The 23514-nt window shown below is 37.5% G+C and overlaps 1 protein-coding gene across 1 annotated transcript in view; it reads left to right on the top strand.

The window, feature by feature from the left end:
* Positions 1-23198, top strand: part of F5 (coagulation factor V) — a 100954-nt gene extending 77756 nt beyond the window's left edge. Inside the window, exons 22-25 of the mRNA XM_077156914.1 lie at positions 15838-15982; positions 17476-17627; positions 21048-21230; positions 22676-23198. Coding sequence (XP_077013029.1) covers positions 15838-15982; positions 17476-17627; positions 21048-21230; positions 22676-22822 — 627 coding nt within the window. The 3' untranslated portion in view covers positions 22823-23198. The remainder of the gene's footprint in view (positions 1-15837; positions 15983-17475; positions 17628-21047; positions 21231-22675) is intronic.
* The last annotated feature ends 316 nt before the right edge of the window (positions 23199-23514 follow it).

Raw genomic sequence — 23514 nt, 5'->3', positions numbered from 1 at the left:
TTTAGTTCGTCCTCCAGAAAAACTACTAAATAACCAGAAATAGTACAGAACAGCTCCTGGGGCCACGTCAGCGACCGGACACACAGTGTACTCCATTCTGGACCAGCTGGACCGGCTGTGAGCCCCCACAGAACCATGAGTTCCCAAAGCTGTGGCGGTTGACGCCCCTCTGCCACAGGCTGCTTCCCAGAGGGGAAAGGAAAGGGACTTTACCAGCAGCAGGGACTGAGCACAAGTAAATGTCAATTGTGGAATTAATTAACAAATTCTGACTACTAAAAATAGGCCCCCAACTTAGGTGAACCTGGTCAAAGCGGAGGTTGCTCATTTTTGCCCCGGTGCCAAGGGGGCAGGGCTGATGGAAAAAAGGGGGGAAAAAAGGAAGAAACAGAGGTTTTTGTGGCTGTGTTTCTACAAAGGCTTGACGGCCTTTGGATATAGTGGCAGGACTTCTCAGGCTGCAACTGCCCCAGGCATAGGCAGAAGTGATCTCTTTTGGGGGCTTTTCTGGAGCCTGTACCTTCCTCAGGGGAGGGGTGAAGCCCCAACTCAGGTGGAATCCCTCCCTCAAGGAATTCAGACACCAGGGCGTGGTAATTTGAAGCCATTAAAATCATTTTATGCTGGTGGGACCCACAGGCAGACAAGCGCCACATACTGGGCAGGATAAGAAAAACAGAGTCCAGAGACTTCACAGGAAAGTCTTTCAGCCTGCTGGGTCTCACCCTCAGGGAAAACCAACACAGGTGACTCTTTCCTCCTGATAGGAGGCCAGTTTGGTTTGGGAAAATCTGGCTGGGGTCTATAATATCTAAGTAGACCCTCCTAAGGGTGGGTAGGAAAAGGCACCATACAAGCAGGGCACAAAACAAGAAAACAAGAACTGAAAAATTCTCCTCTGTTAAACAAAACTTAAGCTAGAGGTCCAGATAAAGCTGAAAGGAATGTCAAAGAACAGATAGACAACAAATTCATCCAGCAAGAAAACTCTAGGTAAAAGAAGTGAAAGCAATCTCCAGAATAAACTAATTAAGGTAATTAAATACCTAGATGCCAGCAAAAAATAACAAAGCACACTAGGAAAATTGAAGATATGGCCCAGTCAAAGGAACAAACCAACAATTCAAATGAGATACAGGAGCTGAAACAACTAATTCAGAATATATGAACAGACATGGGAAACCTCATCAAAAACCAAATCAATGAATTGAGGGAGGATATAAAGAAGGCAAGGAATGAAAAAAAAGAAGAAATTGAAAGTCTGAAAAAACAAATCACAGAACTTATGGGAATGAAAGACAAGGTAGAAGAGATGAAAAAAACAATGGAAACCTACAATGGTAGATTTTGAGAGACAGAACACAGGATTAGCGAACTGGAGGATGGAACATCTGAAATCCAGCAAGAAAAAGAAAATATAGGGGAAAAATGGAAAAAATGAGCAGGGACTCAGGGAATTGAAAGACAATATGAAGCACATGAATATATGTGTTGTGGGTATCCCAGAAGGAGAAAAGAAGGGAAAAGGAGGAGAAAAACTAATGGAGAAAATTATCACTGAAAATTTCCCAACTCTTATGAAAGACTTAAAATTACAGATCCAGGAAGAGTAGCATACTCCAAAGAGAATAGATCCAAATAGACATACTCCAAGACATTTAATAATCAGAATGTCAGAGGTCAAAGACAAAGAGAGGATCTTGAAAGCAGCAAGAGAAAAGCAATCCATCACATACAAGGGAAACCCAATAAGACTAGGAGCAGATCTCTCAGCAGAAACCATGGAGGCAAGAAGACAGTGGGATGATATATTTAAACTATTAAAAGAGAAAAACTGCCAACCAAGAATTCTATATCCAGCAAAATTGTCCTTCAAAAATGAGGGAGAAATTAAAACATTTTCAGGCAAAAAATCACTGAGAGAATTCATGACCAAGAGACCAGCTCTGCAAGAAATACTAAAGGGAGCACTAGAGACAGATATGAAGACAGGAGAGAGAGGTGTGGAGAAGAGTGTAGAATGGAAGACTATGAGTAAAGGTAAAAAGAAGGAAAATTAGATATAACATATAAAATCCAGAAGGCAAAATAGTAGAAGAAAGTACTACCCATGCAGTAATAACACTAAATGTTAATGGATTTGATTAACATTGTCTTTTGATTAACATTCTCCAATCAAAAGACATAGTCTGGCAGAATGGATTAAAAACCAGGATCCATCTATATGCAGTCTCTACTCAAAGGACATGAGGGCAAGGACACAAATGGACATTTACACACCAACGTTTATAGCAGCATTATTTACAATTACCAAGAGATGGAAGCAGCCAAAATGTCCATCAACAGACAGTTGGCTAAACAAACTGTGGCATTTACATAAGATGGAATATTATGCAGGTGCAAGACAGAATAAAGCTATGAAGTATGTAACAACATGAATGGACCTTAAGGACATTGTGCTGAGTGTGATTAGCCAGAAACAAAAGGACAAATACTGTATGGTCTCACTGATATGAACTGACATTAGTGAATAAACCTGAACTATTTCGTTGGTAACAGAGACCATCAGGAGATAGAAATAGGGTAAGATATTGGGTAATTGGAGCTGAAGGGATACAGATTGTGCAACAGGACTAAATATAAAAACTCAGAAATGGACAGCACAGTACTACCTAACTGTAATACAATTATGCTAAAACACTGAATGAAGCTGCATATGAGAATGATGGAGGAGGGCTGGGGCATAAATGACATCACAAAGAAAGATAGACGATAAAGATTGAGATGGTATAACCTAGGAATGCCTAGAGTGTATAATGATAGTGACTAAATGTACAAATTTAAAAAATGTTTTTGCATGAGGAAGAACAAAAGAATGTCATTACTGCAGTGTGCTGAAAATAGATAGTAATTAATATTTTAAAATTTCAACTTATGTGTGAGACTAAAGCAAAAAATGTTTATTTGTTAAAAAATTTATATTTTGACTAGTGCATCTCCTAATATAACTTATGTAGATAGTTGGTTGAACACCTTAAGTACATGGAACTTTGTATAGGACATGAGACTTTGTTGGTTTGTCCAGGTGATGCCCTGATGAATCCCAGAGTGATTTGAGCAGTGAGCAGAAAAGTATTTGCAAAGTCCCCTTCAGGGAATGGTGAGAACAGGGGAAAACTCAACTTCTCCAAGTTGAATCTTGATATTCTCACAAGCAGTGTGGGCAACCAAAGCTATAGGCTGGGCCTCCAGTCTTGGGGTTTGTTCTTATGAAACTTAACCCCACAGGGGATAGGTCAAGCCTACTTAAAATTAGGCCTAAGAGTCACCCCCAGGAGAACCTCTTTTGTTGCTCAGGTGTGGCCTCTCTCTCCAGCCAACACAGCAAGCAAACTCACCACCCTCCCCCTGTCTACATGGGACATGACTTCCAGAGGTGTGGCTCTTCATGGCAACGTGGGACAGAAATCCTAGAATGAGGTGAGATTCAGCATCAAGGGATTGAGAAAAACTCTAGAATGAGCTGAGACCCAGCATCAAGGGATTGAGAAAACCTTCTCGACCAAAAGGGGGAAGAGTGAAAGGAGACCAAGTGTCAATGGCTGAGAGATTCCAGAGTCGAGAGGTTATCCTGGAGGTTATTTTTACGCATTAAGTAGATATCACCTTGTTAGCCAAGATGTAAAGGAGAGGCTGGAGGGAACTGCCTGAAAATGTAGAGCTGTGTTCCAGTAGCTATGTTCTTGATGATGTTTGTATAATGATATAGATTTCACAATGTGACTGTGTGATTGTGAAAACCTTGTGTCTGATGCTCCTTTTACCTACCTTGTGAACAGATGAGTAGAACATATGGAATAAAAATAAATAATAGGGGGAACAAATGTTAAAATAAATTTAGTTTGAAATGCTAGTGATCAATGAAAGGGAGGGGCAAGGGGTATCGTATGTAAAATTTTTTTTTCTTTTTCTGTTTTTGTTTTATTTTTCTGTTGTCTTTTTATTTCTTTTCCTGAATTGATGCAAATGTTCTGGGAAATGATCATGATGATGAATATGCAACTATGTGATGATATTGTGAATTGCTGAGTGTATGTGTTGGGAATGTTTCTGTTTCTTTCTTGTAATTTCTTTTTTTAATTAATTAAAAAAATAAAAAAAAGTAATTTCAAAAAAAGTTACAAAATCTATTTTTGGCCAATATTCTACTCCCATTAACCTCATGATGTGAAATCCTTTGTGATTAAGCTATAGCTCTAGTCCACATATTTCTCAAAGGCATCTGTAAAAAAGTTCAATCTTTGTCCATTCAATGTAATATCTTCTTTGTTTTTTGAAAAAACTGAAAAAGAACTTTTTTTTTTAATGTGTTTAATTTTTGCTTTTTCTTCTTTATAAATGTAAACATTTCGGGACATAAATTTACCTTTGAGCACTGCCTTTGCTGCATCCCATAATTTTTAATGTTGTGTTATTGTTTTTATTCATCTCAACATATTTACTGATTTCCTTTGTGATTTCTTCTATGACCCATTAATTGTTTAAAAGTATGTTATTTAACTTCCATATATTCATGAATTCCCAACTCTCTGCCTATTATTGATTTCCAACTTCATTCCATTATGGTCAGGAAGGTGACCACACATAATTTCAATCTTTTAAAAACTGAGACTTGTTTTATGACACCATTGTGGTCTATTCTGGAGGATGATCCATGAGCACTTGAGAAGAGTGTATACATTTTGTTTTGGGTTAGATGTTCTGTATATGTCTATTTACCATATTATTCAAGTTCTATGTTTCCTTATTGATCTTCTGCCTAGATGTTCTATGTATTGATGAAAGGGTGTATTGTAGTCTCCAATTTATATCATAGAGGTGGTCTATTTCTCCCTTCAGTTTTGCCAGTGTTTGTCTCATATATTTTGGGGCACCATAGTTAGGTGCATAAATATTTATGATTATTATTTATTTGGGGTGGATTGACTCTTTTATTATGTCCTTCGTAAATCTTTTGACTAAAGTCTATTTGTCCAAAATTAGACTAGCTACCCCAGCTCTTATATCTTTTCCCATCCTTTACTTTCAACCACTTTGTATCTTTGAGTCTAAGGTGAACCTCTTGTTAACAACATATAGTTGGATCATGGCTTTTTTATCCATTCTGCGAATCTGTTCTTTTGATTGGGGAGTTTAATATGTTGACATTCAGTGTTATTACTGTGAAGACAGTATTTCAGCCAGTTTGTCCTTTGGTTTTTGCAAGGCATATCTTTTTTGTCTCTCTTTTCCTCTTTTGCTACCCCTTTCTCTGTAGACTTGATCTTTTGTGATGTATCTCACCGATCCCTTTCTGATTTCCATTTCTGAACATTTTAAAAATACTTTTTTATGGTTACCCTGATGTTTGTATTACCCAACCTAAGCCTATAACCCACTAATTTGAAAACATACTAACTTAACTTTGATATCTTGTATTTTCTCTGCTCCCATACATCTCTATTCCCCATCTTTATGTTGTTTTGTCTCACATTACCTCTTTATATTTTGTGTGCCTATTAGCAGGAAATATAACTATATCTTATTCAATTGTATTCTAATTCATAGAGATTAAAAAGTAGAGCTATATATTGAAGATACAGTACTACTCAGTTCTGAATTTACCAATTTAGTTACCCTTCCTGATGATCTTCACTTTTTTATACTTTTCCAAGCCACACTCTCCACTCTTTTCTTTTCAGCCTGAAGGACTCCCTTTAATAATTCTTACAGAGCAGGTCTTTTGGTGATGAACTCCCTTGGTTTTCTGCTTATCTGTGAATGTTTTAAACACCCCCTTATTTCTGAAGAACAGTTTTGACGAATGAAGAATTTGGGGCTGATATTTTTTTCTCTTTCATTACCTTAAATATACCATACCACTGCCTTCTCGCTTCCATGATTCGTGATGAGAAATTGGGATTAGTCTTATTGAGGATCCCTTTTATGTGACCAATTACTTTTCTCTTGCTGCTTTCAGAATTCTCTCTTTATCTTTCGCATTTGGCATTCTGATCAGCATGCATCTTATACTAATTATTTCAGTTTGCTTTTAGAATGGGGATTTATTAACTTACAATTTAGAGTTCTTAGGACATGAAAATGTCCAAATCAAGGCATCAGCAAGATGAAACCTGGACTCTGAAAACAGGCTGTTGGCATATAGGGCCCATCTGTCACATGGGAAGATACATGGCAACTCCTGGTGGTCCTTCTCTCCTGGGTTTCACTGCTTGCTGCTTCTTGTTTCAATGGCTCCCTCTCTCAGCTTCTCTGGTACTTTCATCTGTGAGCTTCTCTTTTCATCTCTTAGCTTCTGTGTTTGTTTTATTCTCTTATGAGAATTAAGACCCACGTTGAATGGGGTGGGTCAATCTCAATTGAAATAACCTAATCAAAAGGTCCAATCTACAGTAGGTCTACACCCACACAAATGGATGAAAAGAACACTACTTTTTCTGGGGTACATTGAGCCTTCAAACTATCACAGTTCTACTAGGGTTTATTGTGTTTGGAGCATGTTGTGCTTTTTTTGACATACATATTGATGTCTTTCATAAGAGTTGTGAAATTTTCTGCCTGTTTTTCCTCAAATATTCTTTTTTTTTTATTAATTAACGGAAAAAAAGAAATTAACCCAACATTTAGAAATCATACCATTCTACATATGCAATCAGTAATTCTTAACATCATCACATAGATGCATGATCATCGTTTCTTAGTACATTTGCATCGGTTTAGAAGAACTAGCAACACAACCGAAAAAGATATAGAATGTTAATATAGAGAAAAAAATAAAAGTAATAATAGTAAAAACAAAACAAAACAAAACAAAAACCTATAGCTCGGATGCAGCTTCATTCAGTGTTTTAACATGATTACTTTACACTTAGGTATTATTGTGCTGTCCATTTTTGAGTTTTTGTATCTAGTCCTGTTGCACAGTCTGTATCCCATCAGCTCCAATTACCCATTATCTTACCCTGTTTCTAACTCCTACTGGACTCTGTTACCAATGACATATTCCAAGTTTATTCTCGAATGTCGATTCACATCATTGGGACCATACAGTATTTGTCTTTTAGTTTTTGGCTAGACTCACTCAGCATAATGTTCTCTAGGTCCATCCATGTTATTACATGCTTCATAAGTTTATTCTGTCTTAAAGCTGCATAATATTCCATCGTATGTATATACCACAGTTTGTTTAGCCACTCGTCTGTTGATGGACATTTTGGCTGTTTCCATCTCTTTGCAATTGTAAATAACGCTGCTATAAACATTGGTGTGCAAATGTCCGTTTGAGTTTTTGCCCTTAATTCCTTTGAGTAGATTCCCAGCAATGGTATTGCTGGGTCGTATGGCAATTCTATATTCAGCTTTTTGAGGAACCGCCAAACAGCCTTCCACAGTGGTTGCACCATTTGACATTCCCACCAACAGTGGATAAGTGTGCCTCTTTCACCGCATCCTCTCCAGCACTTGTCATTTTCTGTTTTGTTGATAATGGCTATTCTGGTGGGTGTGAGAAGATATCTCATTGTGGTTTGGATTTGCATTTCTCTAATGGCCAGGGACATTGAGCATCTCTTCATGTGCCTTTTGGCCATTTCTATTTCCTCTTCTGAGAGGTGTCTATTCAAATTTTTTTCCCATTTTGTAATTGGGTTGGCTGTCTTTTTGTTGTTGAGTTGAACAATCTCTTTATAAATTCTGGATACTAGACCTTTATCTGATATGTCATTTCCAAATATTGTCTCCCATTGTGTAGGCTGTCTTTCTACTTTCTTGAAGTTCTTTGATGCACAAAAGTGTTTAATTTTGAGGAGTTCCCATTTATTTATTTCCTTCTTCAGTGCTCTTGCTTTAGGTTTAAGGTCCATAAAACCGCCTCCAATTGTAAGATTCATAAGATATCTCCCTACATTTTCCTCTAACTGTTTTATGGTCTTAGACCTAATGTTTAGATCTTTGATCCATTTTGAGTTAACTTTTGTGTAGGGTGTGAGATATGGGTCTTCTTTCATTCTTTTGCATATGGATATCCAGTTCTCTAGGCACCATTTATTGAAGAGACTGTTCTGTCCCAGGTGAGTTGGCTTGACTGCCTTATCAAAGATCAAATGTCCATAGATGAAAGGGTCTATATCTGAGCACTCTATTCGATTCCATTGGTCGATATATCTATCTTTATGCCAATACCATGCTGTTTTGACCACTGTGGCTTCATAATATGCCTTAAAGTCCGGCAGCACGAGAGACCTCCAGCTTCATTTTTTTTCCTCAAGATGTTTTTAGCAATTCGGGGCACCCTGTCCTTCCAGATAAATTTGCTTATTGGTTTTCTATTTCTGAAAAATAAGTTGTTGGGATTTTGATTGGTATTGCATTGAATCTGTAAATCAATTTAGGTAGGATTGACATCTTAACTATATTTAGTCTTCCAATCCATGAACACGGTATGCCCTTCCATCTATTTAGGTCTTCTGTGATTTCTTTTAGCAGTTTTTTTGTAGTTTTCTTTATATAGGTTTTTTGTCTCTTTAGTTAAATTTATTCCTAGGTATTTTATTCTTTTAGTTGCAATTGTAAATGGGATTCGTTTCTTGATTCCCCCTCCGCTTGTTCATTGCTAGTGTATAGAAATGCTACAGATTTTTGTATGTTGATCTTGTAACCTGCTACTTTGCTGTACTCATTTATTAGCTCTAGTAGTTTTGCTGTGGATTTTTCAGGGTTTTCGACGTATAGTATCCTATCGTCTGCAAACAGTGATAGTTTTACTTCTTCCTTTCCTATTTTGATGCTTTGTATTTCTTTTTCTTGTCTAATTGCTCTGGCTAGAACCTCCAACACAATGTTGAATAATAGTGGTGATAGTGGACATCCTTGTCTTGTTCCTGATCTTAGGGGGAAAGTTTTCAATTTTTCCCCATTGAGGATGATATTAACTGTGCTTTTTCATATATTCCCTCTATCATTTTAAGGAAGTTCCCTTGTATTCCTATCTTTTGAATTGTTTTCAACAGGAAAGGATGTTGAATCTTGTCAAATGCCTTCTCTGCATCAATTGAGATGATCATGTGATTTTTCTGCTTTGATTTGTTGATATGGTGTGTTACATTAATTGATTTTCTTATGTTGAACCATCCTTGCATACCTGGGATGAATCCTACTTGGTCATGATGTATAATTCTTTTAATGTGTTGTTGGATACGATTTGCTAGAATTTCATTGAGGATTTTTGCATCTATGTTCATTAGAGAGATTGGTCTGTAGTTTTCTTTTTTTGTAATATCTTTGCCTGGTTTTGGTATGAGGGTGATGTTGGCTTCATAGAATGAATTAGGTAGTTTTCCCTCCAGTTTGATTTTTTTGAAGAGTTTGAGGAGAGTTGGTACTAATTCTTTCTGGAATGTTTGATAGAATTCACATGTGAAGCCGTCTGGTTCTGGGCTTTTCTTTGTAGGAAGCTTTTGAATAACTAATTCAATTTCTTTACTTGTGATTGGTTTGTTGAGGTCATCTATGTCTTCTTGAATCAAAGTTGGTTGTTCATGTCTTTCCAGAAACCCGTCCATTTCATCTAAATTGTTGTATTTATTAGCGTAAAGTTGTTCATAGTATCCTGTTATTACCTCCTTTATTTCTGTGAGGTCAGTAGTTATGTCTCCTCTTCCATTTCTGATCTTATTTATTTGCATCCTCTCTCTTCTTCTTTTTGTCAATCTTGCTAAGGGCCCATCAATCTTATTGATTTTCTCATAGAACCAACTTCTGGTCTTATTGATTTTCTCTATTGTTTTCATGTTTTCAATTTCATTTATTTCTGCTCTAATCTTTGTTATTTCTTTCCTTTTGCTTGCTTTGGGATTAGTTTGCTGTTCTTTCTCCAGTTCTTCCAAGTGCACAGTTAATTACTGCATTTTTGCCTTTTCTTCTTTTCCGATATAGACATTTAGGGCAATAAATTTCCCTCTTAGCACTGCCTTTGCTGCGTCCCATAAGTTTTGATATGTTGTGTTTTGATTTTCATTCGCCTCGAGGTATTTGCTAATTTCTCTTGCAATTTCTTCTTTGACCCAGTCATCGTTTAAGAGTGTGTTGTTGAGCCTCCACGTATTTGTGAATTTTCTGGCACTCCGCCTATTATTGATTTCCAATTTCATTCCTTTATGATCCGAGAAAGTGTTGTGTATAATTTCGATCTTTTTAAATTTGTTAAGACTTGCTTTGTGACCCAGCATATGGTCTATCTTTGAGAATGATCCATGAGCACTTGAGAAAAAGGTGTATCCTGCTGTTGTGGGATGTAATGACCTATAAATGTCTGTTAAGTCTAGCTCATTTATAGTAATATTCAGATTCTCTATTTCTTTATTGATCCTCTGTCTAGATGTTCTGTCCATTGATGACAGTGGTGAATTGAAGTCTCCAACTATTATGGTGTATGAATCTATTTCCCTTTTCAGTGTTTGCAGTGTATTCCTCACGTATTTTGGGGCATTCTGGTTCAGTGTGTAAATATTTATGATTGTTATGTCTTCTTGTTTAATTGTTCCTTTTATTAGTATATAGTGTCCTTCTTTGTCTCTTTTAACTGTTTTACATTTGAAGTCTAATTTGTTGGATATTAGTATAGCCACTCCTGCTCTTTTCTGGTTGTTATTTGCATGAAATATCTTTTCCCAACCTTTCACTTTCGACCTATGTTTATCTTTGGGTCTAAGATGTGTTTCCTGTAGACAGCATATGGAAGGATCCTGTTTTTTAATCCATTCTGCCAGTCTATGTCTTTTGATTGGGGAATTCAGTCCATTAACATTTAGTGTTATTACTGTTTGGATAGTATTTTCCTCTAACATTTTGCCTTTTGTATTATATATATCATATCTGACTTTCCTTCTTTCTACACTCTTCTCCATACCTCTCTCTTCTGTCTCTTTGTATTTGACTCTAGTGCTCCCTTTAGTATTTCTTGCAGAGCTGGTCTCTTGGTCACAAATTCTCTCAGTGACTTTTTGTCTGAGAATGTTTTAATTTCTCCCTCATTTTTGAAGGACAATTTTGCTGGATATAGGAGTCTTGGGTGGAAGTTTTTCTCTTTTAGTAATTTAAATGTATCATCCCACTGTCTTCTAGCCTCCATGGTTTCTGCTGAGAAATCTACACATAGTCTTATTGGGTTTCCCTTGTATGTGATGGATTGTTTTTCTCTTGCTGCTTTCAAGATCCTCTCTTTCTCTTTGACCTCTGACATTCTAACTAGTAAGTGTCTTGGAGAACGCCTATTTGGGTCTAATCTCTTTGGGGTGCGCTGCACTTCTTGGATCTGTAATTTTAGGTCTTTCATAAGAGTTGGGAAATTTTCAGTGATAATTTCTTCCATTAGTTTTTCTCCTCCTTTTCCCTTCTCTTCTCCTTCTGGGACACCCACAACATGTATATTTGTGCAGTTCATATTGTCCTTGAGTTCCCTGATACCCTGTTCAAATTTTTCCATTCTTTTCCCAATAGTTTCTGTTTCCTTTTGGAATTCAGATGTTCCATCCTCCAAATCACTAATTCTATCTTCTGTCTCTTTAAATCTATCATTGTAGGTATCCATTGTTTTTTCCATCTTTTCTACTTTATCCTTCACTTCCATAAGTTCTGTGATTTGTTTTTTCAGTTTTTCTATTTCTTCTTTTAGTTCAGCCCATGTCTTCTTCATGTCCTCCCTCAATTTATCGATTTCATTTTTTTTTTTTTTTTTTTTTTTTTTTTAAAGGAAAGACAGAGAGAAGGAAGGAAGGATAGAAGGAAGGAAGGAAGGAAGAAAGGGAAACATTTCCAAACATTTTCTTGCCTTATTGTATTTTTGTTTTTCCGTTTTTGTTACATGGGCTGGGGCCGGGAATCGAACCGAGGTCCTCCGGCATAGCAGGCAAGCACTTTGCCCGCTGAGCCACCGCGGCCCACCCCTCTTTTTCATTTTTGAAGAGGTTTTCCATTTCTGTTCGTATATTCAGCATTAGTTGTCTCAGCTCCTGTATCTCATTTGAACTATTGGTTTTTTCCTTTGACTGGGCCATATTTTCAATTTTTTGAGCGTGTTCCATTATCTTCTGCTGGCATGTGGGCATTTAGTCAGATTTCCCTGGGTGTTGGACCCAACAGGTTGAAAGATTTTTCTGTGAAATCTCTGGGTTCTGTTTTTCTTATCCTGCCCAGTAGGTGGTGCTTGTTGCACACGTTTGTCTGCGGGTCCCACCAGTAAAAGGTAGTGTGGGTCCTTTAACTTTGGAAAACTCTCGCCGTGGGGGGGGGGGGTTCGCCAGCCGAAGCGGCTTGGAAGAGTGCCAGCCGGCCCGGGGGTCCGAACGCGGGGAGGGTCGCCGGCCGCCGCAGCCCGTGAGAGCGCCCGTCCGAATTTCCTAGTTGGCCCGGGGCACCAAGCGTGGCGGGAGGGTGCCAGCCACCGCAGCCCTGGGAGAGTGCACCGTTCCCAGCCGGACTGGGGAGTCACGTGTTTGGAAGGGACCCCCCGGTCACCGTTCTCCGCGGCCTGGGGATTTCCAATCCAATTCTCTCAGTTCGTCTGGGGGGCCATGTGTGGTGGGGGCGCTAGCCGCCGCGGCTTTAGGGGACCGCCTGCCCAATTCTGCCAGCTGGCCCGGGAAGGAGGAAGGGATGGACTCTGGCCACTTTTGCCGCCCCACCCGGGGGACCCCGCGCCCCTCAGCGATCTCACCGGAGCGGGTTCTCTCAGCCAGTCAGCCGTTCCAGGATGGGGTACGCTGTCTTTTTTATCTCTGTCGTGGCTCTGGGAGCTGTTCTGTATCGTTTCTACTCCCCTAGTAGCTGTTCTGGAGGAAGAACTAAGATCCACGTGTCTTACTAAGCCGCCATCTTCCCTCCCAAGCCTCCTCAAATATTCTTTTTGCTCCTTTTCCCTTCTCTTCTCTTCTGGGACTCCCATGATATATATGTTGACACACTTCATGCTGTCATTCAGGTCCCTTAGGTACTGTTTAATTTTTTTATTCTTGTCTCTATCTATACTTCTGATTGTGTGATTTCATTTGTCCTGTCTTCTTCTAGTTCACTGATTTTTTTCTTCTGCCTGTTCATGTCAGCTGTTGTATGCCTCTAGCACATTTTTAATCTCCATTATTGTGTCTTTATCCCCATAATTTCTGTTATGTTTCTCTTTGCTCAAACATTGTTTTCTTAATATCCTTTATCTATATATCCACCTTTAGTTTATCTTTCTATATATTTTCCTTCATCTCCTTGAATTGATTTAGGAGATTTATTTAAACTTCCTTGCTTCGTTGTTCCAAAGTCTGTGTCTCCTCTGAAGTTTTAATTTGTTCCCTTGACTGAGACATATCTTCCTGTTTCTTAGTACAACTTGTAATTTTTTGCTTATGTCTGGGCATCTATTATTTTTATGTGTTAACTCTGAAAGTTGGTTGCCTAGAGTTTTATTGTAGATTGGCTATGTATATAGGCCATTCTGTTTCTGGTATATTGCATTCCAGCAGCTAGCAAATCGTGGGTCCAGATCGTAGATATCCTATCATTTTTTGATGTTTTTTTTTCCCCCTTCAATTCAGCATTTAAGGAGTCCTTCTCCAGTCTCTATTGCCCTCCAGAAACTCTCCACATCTTGAATTGTAGGTTTGTTTTTGGCCGATTTTGAGAAGTTTTCAGCTAATATTTCTCTGAATACTTTTTCTGCCACCCTTTCTTCTCTCCTTCCAGCACTCTGATAACATAAATATTGGATTTTTTGTTACAGCCTTATTTTCTCTTTGTTGCTCAGATTGGCAGTTTCTATTGTTCAATCTTCCAGTTCACTGATTCTTTCCTCTATCATGTCTATTTTGCTGTTGAACCAATAACCTGGGTTTTTTATTCCTGTTATTTTATTTTTCAATTTGAAAATTCCCATTTAGTTCTTATTTATATCTTCCATTTCTTTGCTGAGACTCTTTTTTTTTTTTTTTCATTTGTTTCAAGTGTTTTCCTAATTGTTCACTGAAGTTTTTTGGGGGGAGTGGGGGTGTGGTGCATGGTCTGGGAATTGAACCCGGGTTTCCTGCATGAAAGTTAAGTTTTCTACCACTGAACCACCCGTGCAACCCCACTGAAGTGTTTTTATTTTGCTAAAATGCTGCTTTAAAATTTTTGTCAGATAATTCTAATATCTTTGTCATCTCAGTGTTGGCATCTACTAGTTGTCTTTTTTCATTCTGCATGAGATTCTCCTAGTTCTTGGTATGATGAGTGATTTTCTACTGAAACCTTGTCCTTTTCATATTATTTTCTTATTTAAATGATCTGTTTTAGTTTACTTTTTGTGACACTGCTCTAGTAGGAGAAGGGGTGGCACCACCTCATTACTGCCAGGTAGAAGTAGAAGTTCAGGTTCCCCATTCAGTTTTTATTGACACCTTAAAGGGCACATCTCGTTGTTGCTGGGCAGGGTTGGGAGTTTTCACATAGTTTCCACTGACACTACAGGAGACAGGGAAGTTTTGTTAGTGATTGTCAGAAATGAAACTCCAGGTCCCTACTTGACCTTCACTGATATCACCCCAGCAGGGGTGTTGCGGTACCTCATTACAGTATTGCTAGCATTGAAGTCTCACCTCCCCACCCAGCCTTTGCTGGTGTGGATAGGGTTGGGGCCACAGTTTTTTTTCTTACTCTGGTATTTGGCTGAAATGGAGTAATTATTGCCTAAGAGTTTTTGTTTTGTTTTGTTTTTATCTTCATAGGCTGTCCTTTCCCAATCCTTTGGATAGAAAGAGAAGATATTTTCTGGGCATTTTTCTTTGTCTGTACCTGTTCCAGTTTGCAAGCTTTCCGAATGTGATATACCAGAAATGGAATGGCTTTTAAAAATGGAAATTTATTAAGTTGCAAGTTTACAGTTCTAAGGCCGTGAAAGTGTCCCAATTAAAGCAGGTCTATAAAAATGTCCAAATTAAGGCACCAACAAGAGGTTAACTTCACTCAAGAGAGGCCTAGGAAGTTCAGGGTTTCTCTCTCAACTGGAAAGGCACATGGCAAACACATCTATATCTTCTATCTTTCTCTCCAGGCTGCTTGTTTCATGAAGTTCCCCTGGGGGTGTTTTCCTTCTTCATCTCCAAAGGTCTCTGGCTGCATGAGCTCTGTGTCTCGTGGCTCTGAAGCTTTTTCCAAACTGCTTCCTCTTTTAAATGATTCCAGTAAACTAATCAAGACCCACTTGGGATGGGTAGAGTCACATCTCCCTCTAATCAAAAGTTAATACCCACAATTGGGTGAGTCACGTCTTTGTGGAGATAATCTAATCTAGTTTCTACCTACACTGCTGAATAAGGATTAAAAGAAACAGCTGTCTCCATATGGTAGATCAGGATAAAAACATAGCTTTTCTAGGGTACACAGTCCTTTCAAACTGGCAGAGCACCCTTTTGTATTTCCAGGTTGCTTCTTCAGTTACAAGTCTGGGATGTATGAGGCAAAAGGAAAACCCAGGGGAATCACCCACTATCCCTTGGGTCCCAAGATCTATCTTTTTCTCTCCAACTTCAAGTCTTCTTATGTTTGTCTTATGTATAACGTCTAGAGGTTTTAGCTGTACTTAGTGGGAAGAGTAGGGCAAAGTACATATATATTCCCCAATATTTTTTAAAGACCAAATTGATTTGGTTCAGGTTACATAAAAATTTTATATTACAGTATCAAATTAGATTTAAATTTTATTATAAAATCCTATTGGATTAGATTGTGAGAGAACTAAGCTTTCTTTTCTTCTAGTATTTCAGTGGCAATTCAGATGCCTCAACAATAAAAGAGAATCAGTTTGACCCACCTATCATGGCTAGATATATTAGGATCTCTCCAACTAAATCTTATAACAGACCTACCCTTCGACTGGAGCTGCAAGGTTGTGAGGTTAACGGTAAGAAACAAAGATGTATTATTTTCTTGCTGTCTCTCTAAGAATCAAGATTTGAGAAATATAAGGGAATGGGTGGAATTTTTAGTTCTCTTTAGTGACTTAGGCTGCTAGAAAAGCCACTGTAAAACAGAGACAAACTTTCACTGTGATCCAGACCAAATCTGGTTCTAGCAGCCAGAGGGCAGGCACCACCTTGATGTGCCTTGATGACATGGACACACCATGCCCCTTCAAGGAAGGCTCTAGCTTGGAATGATCTCAGCAGCCCATTTTCAATAAGAGCAAGCTAAGATTCAAGCCTAGTTTGAATCTTCCACAGTCTTCCAGATCACCCAGACTTTAATGTAATGAAAGTACCTAGCAACATTACCGGCATATATTAAATGTTCATGGATGTTTAGAAATTTAAATTTGCTTCCCACCATCCTGAAACCATGCTCATATTCTGCATGCTGTTTCACACCCTGTATTTCCAAGCCTCTTCTATGCAGGCTGCTATTTTTTCAAGGGATATAATACGACCCGTGGTATAAATAAATCTAGGTAATCATAAACGGCTATAATAAAATTCTGCTGTCTATAACAAGGATGTTTAAGAGTTTTATCAACCATTCTCCTTCTCTGGCTCTTCCGCAGTACTTCCCAGTATTTCTCACTTCAAAGCACATATAGAAAATAATATCTGTACAGCATTCTGGGTAAAAGTATAAGCAATCAATCCAGGGGTTAGTTGTTCTAGATTCCATCTGGTCACCCTAAGGGCTGAGGAAGTGGGATCAATATATAGGCACCCCCAAAACTTGCACTGGCATGAATATCTGTTGGGGAGCTTGACTACCTTCTCTTAGAGTGGAGAAAAGAAGTTATGGTTTAGAGTAGAGAAAGTAGCTGAACTCTGGAATCAGTTTCTTATCAAAGCAGGTAATGGCACAATATATACTTCACATTCATGAGAGAAATGAATATGGGCATTTTGCCAGTGCCTGGATAGTAAGTGCATAAGCATAACATTTTCTACAACAAATTAAAGTTTGGATAGGCAGGAACCCTCCTTGAACCAGTTCATAAATCATTGTTCTCTTTTTTGTTTCTATGCAGTATATGGTATAAATGGTAGATGTGTTCAGATCATACAGTCAAACTACCTCAAATGTGACATTTGAATCTATTAACATACTAAATACATCCATTTTCTGCCCCAGAAACATTACTTTTTATCTCTCCGTTTTCTTTTTTGATATTTATATAATTAGTTTTAACAATTGGCTTTTTTTTTTAAGGGATCTTCTTTTCCCACAAACAATATGGTGTTATTGTACCAGGAGAAGTTCTGCATGATTTCTTAGGAAGAGCAAAGGGTCAAAGAGATGATGATGGGCAGTCAGCAAGGCTCGCTCACTAGCTATGTTCCTTACACTCAGTCTTGCTGCCTACGAAATTCAAATTCATAGGTTGGTTGGGCATAATTAATCACGTAACTTTTCTCTTGACAGGATGCTCCACGCCGCTGGGTATGGAAACTCAAAAGATAGAAAACAAGCAAATCACAGCTTCCTCATTTAAACAGTCTTGGTGGGGAGACTACTGGGAGCCCTTCTATGCCCGCCTCAATGCCCAGGGCCGTGTGAATGCCTGGCAAGCCAAGGTGAAAGAGCCCTTATGAATGGAGTTCTGCCAGCCCTCCAGAGGGAAATAAAGGCCATCTCTATAGGGAGCATGGGAGTCTGGGAGGCAGGATTATTGTCTCCTGTTTCTGCAGATTAAGATTTTAGGTCCCCAAATCTTGGATGTATGTGACTTGATGGTTTGAGCTCTAACTTTGGCTCAGAGAGCAGTTATTTATCATTTCTGTGGTTCTTGATCTAGCCTGGATTTAGACTAAAGGCAAACAAAATTTTTCTTTAACAGTTCAGATAGTAAATATTTTAGGTTTTGCAGGGCATATATTCTCTGTCATAACTATTCATCTCTGCCATGATAGCAGGAAGGCAGCCATATACAATATGTAAATGAATGTGTATGGCTGTGCTCTAACCAGAACTTTATTTACAAAAACAGGCAGCTGACCAGATTTGGCCTTCAGGCCATTCTGCCAACCTCTGATTTGAATAAATTACATTAAACAAACAATTTAGAATTGCAACACTTCTCTTGTTGCTGTAATGTAGCAGTGTTTTTCTTTTCTTAGAAGAGTGATTTAAATTTTGTTCCCATTGTTTGAGAACTTTGTGACATCCATGGGACAACTGGTAAGATGTGGCAAAACCAGAGTTATAAATCTGTAGTCTAAGCTTAATAAATACCTTCCAGGGCATTATACTGTCCCTGATGTTAGCCCATTAAGTAATTCATGGGACTTATTTTAAATGGTTGATTCATTTTTGTTTCACTCTTCAAAAGACCTGAGAAATCAGAATGGGCTGGGTAACCTTACAAAAGCTTCAGCTAACTTACCTCAATGATCCTATTTTTTATCTTCCTACTTCCCTCCCTTAAGATAACTATAGTCTAATTATGTAGACCCTACATAGAATTCCAGGTCCTGTCCTTAAATCAGGACACTAAAAAAGTATAGAGAATCATGTTGCTAGTGAAGTAAATGGAAGAACTTGGACCCCACACAATGACAGGTTTGCAAACAGATGTCTTGAAACTTATTTCCTGCCTATCACAGAATCACAAAATTTAGAATGGCAAGATACTTTTACAAAGTTATCTAGTCCATACTTTTCCTTTTCTGTCTGAAGACACAGGACATTAAATAACTTTATTTTAGTCCAGTGGCAAAATCAGAACTGGAACCCCATTCTCTTGGTAAAGAGGCCAGTGCTCCTTCAACCATTTGAAGCAGCCCAAACGCCTCATTTATCAATTTTGCAGAACAGGAAACAGAGACCCAGAGAAGTTAAAATCATAAAAAAATAGTAATGTTATACTATATTATATGCATTATATGTATATAATGTATATTATATAAATAAAATAAAAAGGTAAAGAGACAGAGGATATCATCCAGTTCTTTCCAAAATGACTTTTTAGACCTGCTCATGGTATCAGGTCCCCTTCCCTCCATTTTATCACTTTTTTTTATCTCTCCATGTAATCACGTTTGAGTACTTGTTAAGAAAAGCCCAAAAGATGAAATGCTCATTTTAATTTTTAACACTGTGATTTTAAGATTTGGAATTGTTTTACTTAACCTTCCATTAGTAGATAATACCTATAATAAGGTCTCCTTGCAGAGGCTGAAAATCTAAGCTAGACATATGCAGGCACACAGGCAAATGACCATTTCTCTGTAACTACAGTATTTCTACCTCTTTTTATGCCTACAAAAGTCCCATGGTCCATATTTTGTATCACTGGCACGACCTTGACTTGAAGAGACACTAAGACATCCCTCCAATATCACTCTCTAAGGTATCACAAAATTAACAACAAAAAATTCTCTAATAACAGTCATTTGAATTCAATTAATTTGTTTTTCAAATACATATACATGTGAATATATACATACATGTGTATACATATATACGCATACACACATATTGACAAAACACATAACAATATTTATTATTTCATATAGGATTTATAGAATCTATGGGGCATGATAATTCTCCCAAATGTTTTATCTCAGACAACTGTAAAATGTAATTAGTTCTTCTGGTCCTCTTTTTCCAATTGTGTCATCACCAAACATGTGACTAGATCAATTCTAAGGCATCTTGTTAGGCCAGAGATATTACTGTGCTGCGTATCGAGCCCTAGCTATGACTTTATCAGATCTCTCAAGTACTATATTTAATTAAAATATCAGAAAAGAACCAATGGACTAATTTTCCTATTGACCATCAGCAGTAGAGATCTTCTATATGCATCCTTCTATATGCAGTTGGTCTTCAGAAACAGAGCACTCAATATGTCCTAGGGCCTTCCTTATTCATGGAATTGGTGATATAGCACATCTGACATGATCTTATATTCACAAGAGTATTTTTAGTAAATTTTATTGAAGTGGTTTAATTTACTTGTTAACCAGGCCAGATCACTGTTGGTCCAATGAATGTAATATAAGACTATTCAGTGGCTAAAAATGTGCAGTACAGTATTTGTGTACATTTGGACCCTGAATTTGGAGGGGGCTTAAGAAAATTATATAGATTAAATTATACAATATCTATGATTTGGGGTTAAATATACAAACAAAGAAACAAGATTGGATATGTACTAATAATTCTTGAAGCTGCCATGGTCACATAGGATGTCTTAGGTTATTCTCCGTGCTTTTGTATTTGTTTGAAATTTTCTAAAATAAAAAGTTTGAAAGAGAGAGGATACAATCATGCAACCTAATTCTTTCCCCAAAAGCTCTTCAGAAATATCCTGATAATATTTAAACAACTTGATTAAGAGAATGATATTTACCAATAATTTAGCAATTTAATCTATTTTCTCATGTGAAATTCACTCATTCAACAAATATTTACTGAACAACAAATGTGTGTCAGGCAGTGTGGTAGGTATGAGGTCAAAGAGAAAAAAAACCCTGTCCTAAAGAGTAAGGGATGTAAGAAAGTAAACAAATGATTACATGATTACTGTGCAATGTGTGATAAATATTCCAAAAGAAATGAATATACATGTTGTGGCAGCAAACAAGAAGGGGATATAGAAGGCTTCATTGGAACGGTGACTCCTAAGGGATAAGACAATAAGGAAACCTATTTGAATTCTGTGTATTTCTGAGCACGTTGTCCTCAAAAAAGCAAGGGTCTTGGGCGGGCCGCGGTGGCTCAGCGGGCAAAGTGCTTGCCTGCCATGCCGGAGGACCTGGGTTCGATTCCCGGCCCCAGCCCATGAAAAAAAAAACAAACAAACAAACAAAATACAATAAAACAAGAAAATGTTTAAAGATGTTTCCCTTTCTTCCTTCCTTCCATCCTTCCTTCCTTCTCTCTGTCTTTCCTTCCCTTCCTCCCTCTCTCTTTAAAAAAAAAAAAAAAAAAAAAAAAAAAGCAAGGGTCTTAACATCTGTCTTATCTACGCATATTTATCACTTTCATAGGCAAACAACAATAAACAGTGGCTACAGATTGATCTGCTCAAAATCAAGAAGGTAACTGCAATTGTAACACAGGGCTGCAAGTCTCTGACCACTGAAATGTATGTGAAGAGCTTCACCGTCCACTACAGTGACCAGGGAGTGGAATGGAAACCTTATAGGCAGAAATTCTCCATGGCGAACAAGGTACAGGGTGGCATTTCAGCAAAAGGAAAACAATGTCAGAAACACGATATGAGAATAATAGTACCTTGCATTTGCAATAGCTCTTTGCATTTGACAAAAATGCAGAATGCACCCCCTCTTTTAGTCTTCTAAATCCAGCTCTATGGATGCCTGGTCTTGGGACAGGAAATGTGCACATCACCTTTCTGCTTTGTTGGAGCTGCCGTTAAGTAGTTAGAATAAAACACTAAGGAGTAATATGAGGTTTAGTTAACTCCAGTTGAGAATGATGGCAAAAGAGTCCAGAAAACCTTCCACTATGTAAGTATATCATATGAGCTCTACCTTGGATATACTTGTTATTCATGAATGATCAAATACCCAGGGCCATAAATTTTTAAATAAAAACTATCAATATTCTTACTGATGGGGAGGGGCTGGATTTCTTGCAAAATGAGCTATTTCATTACACTCCTGAATTCCTTTACTTACTGGTTGTGTAGTTCAGTAATCCTTTAGCAAAGCTAAAGAGATGTGCCTAATATTCCAAGAATGGGAATTGGGAGGGGAGTGGGCTGAAGCAAGCAAGAGAGGCAACACAGGAGAAGGAAACTGATATTTATTGAGGACTCATCACACATGCCCAGAACTTATCTCAGTAAAGAATTTTAATCTATTTCTCTCTTTTAAACCTCTGAGTTTTGAGGGTATTTTTCCTTCTTTATTTAGTTTGTTTTTCACCACACCTGGACATCCTCATAGCAGAGTATGCATCATTATCATTGTTATGAACAAATAATGAATTAGCTTCTGCTGTGTGTAATCTTAGGGATTACACACAGAATAAGAAAAAAAAAACACATAATTTAGGATATAGGGCATATGCTTAAATTCTCGCCTGCCAGGCTGGTGACCCAGGTTCGATTCCCAGTGCCTGCCCATGCCAAAAAAAAAACAAAAAAACCCCCACATGATCTCATTTTATTTTAAATAATAGCTAACATTTATTGGTATCCACTATCTGGCACTTACTAGGTGCAAGACATTTTTTAATGTCTGACATTTTTTAATCTTTTCACTGACATTTTTAAATTTTTTCAACAACTTCTGTGAGGTTAACTTTTATTATCCCATTTGTCAATGAGGAAATGGAGATAGGGAATATAAATATCTTGCTCAAAGTCACACAATTACAAAGTGATTTAGGGCAGAGATGGTTTTGCAGCTGCTTTACAGCACCATGTCATATTTCTTTATTTTAACTTAATTTGATTTAGATTGCTGGTGAGGTGAAACTCCTAAAATCTGTTGGGCATTTTATTTCATAATTTATTGGGGACCATCTCTATGAGCATGTCATACGTTCTTTGCTGTGCTCGGTTTGAACTAAAAGGATAAAAACATTATCTGTAGGTTTTTTGTACACATTATTATCATTAAAGATTTTTCTCATATTTTGCTTTCAGATTTTTGAAGGAAATAGCAATACCAATGGGCATGTGAAGAACTTCTTCAATCCACCAATTATTTCCAGGTTTATCCGCATCATTCCTAAAACATGGAATCAAAGTATTGCACTTCGTCTGGAGCTCTTTGGCTGTGATATTTACTAGAATTGAATATTTTAAAAGAGAGGAGAGATTCTTTAGGACCTCAAGCTATTTAGGTTTGGCAACATATTTTATAGTTATTTTAAATGTTAACAATTTTCTACTATTTCTCTGTTTTCCTATTAGGGAATAAAATTTTATATGTAAACTTATCTAGTGTAGCACCTTGCTACTATTAAACGAGATGATGCCTACTATTTCTGCATTAATTTGAATATACATGGTAAAATAACAAGAACCAAAAAGAAAATAGTTTCTTTTTCATGGTGCTTAAAAATTATATATAATCATGTGTTTGACATGTTCTATTATAGGTCTCTAAAATCCTGTACACATTAATAAAAGAGATGTCACTTTTTAAAATCATTTATGGACCTGGATAGCTTCCATGCCTTTATTTTTCTTTAAAATAACTGTGATTTAAGAGCAAAGGAAACATATACAAGGTTTTTAAATGGCTTGTTTTCCCTTAACAATTGAAAAAATAATAATCTCACCATACAAAACTATGAGTGCCTAAAATATCCTTATACAACAATGATTTTTCTGATCCTCCATGAGCAAAGGTTCAAGTTAGCAGTTTTCAGTAGTCGTGATGGACCCGCAGGCCTGGCCTGATCATATATAATCATGTTCAAGGTTAGGGATCACTAAGACTTGGAACAGAACCAAAATAACCAGGGGAGAACAGAATG

The sequence above is a fragment of the Tamandua tetradactyla genome, chromosome 4 (assembly GCF_023851605.1).
Source record: "Tamandua tetradactyla isolate mTamTet1 chromosome 4, mTamTet1.pri, whole genome shotgun sequence".
Lineage (NCBI taxonomy): Eukaryota > Metazoa > Chordata > Mammalia > Pilosa > Myrmecophagidae > Tamandua > Tamandua tetradactyla.
The sequence above is the reverse complement of the archived record's forward strand: the minus strand, read 5'-3'. Positions and strand labels throughout refer to the sequence as shown.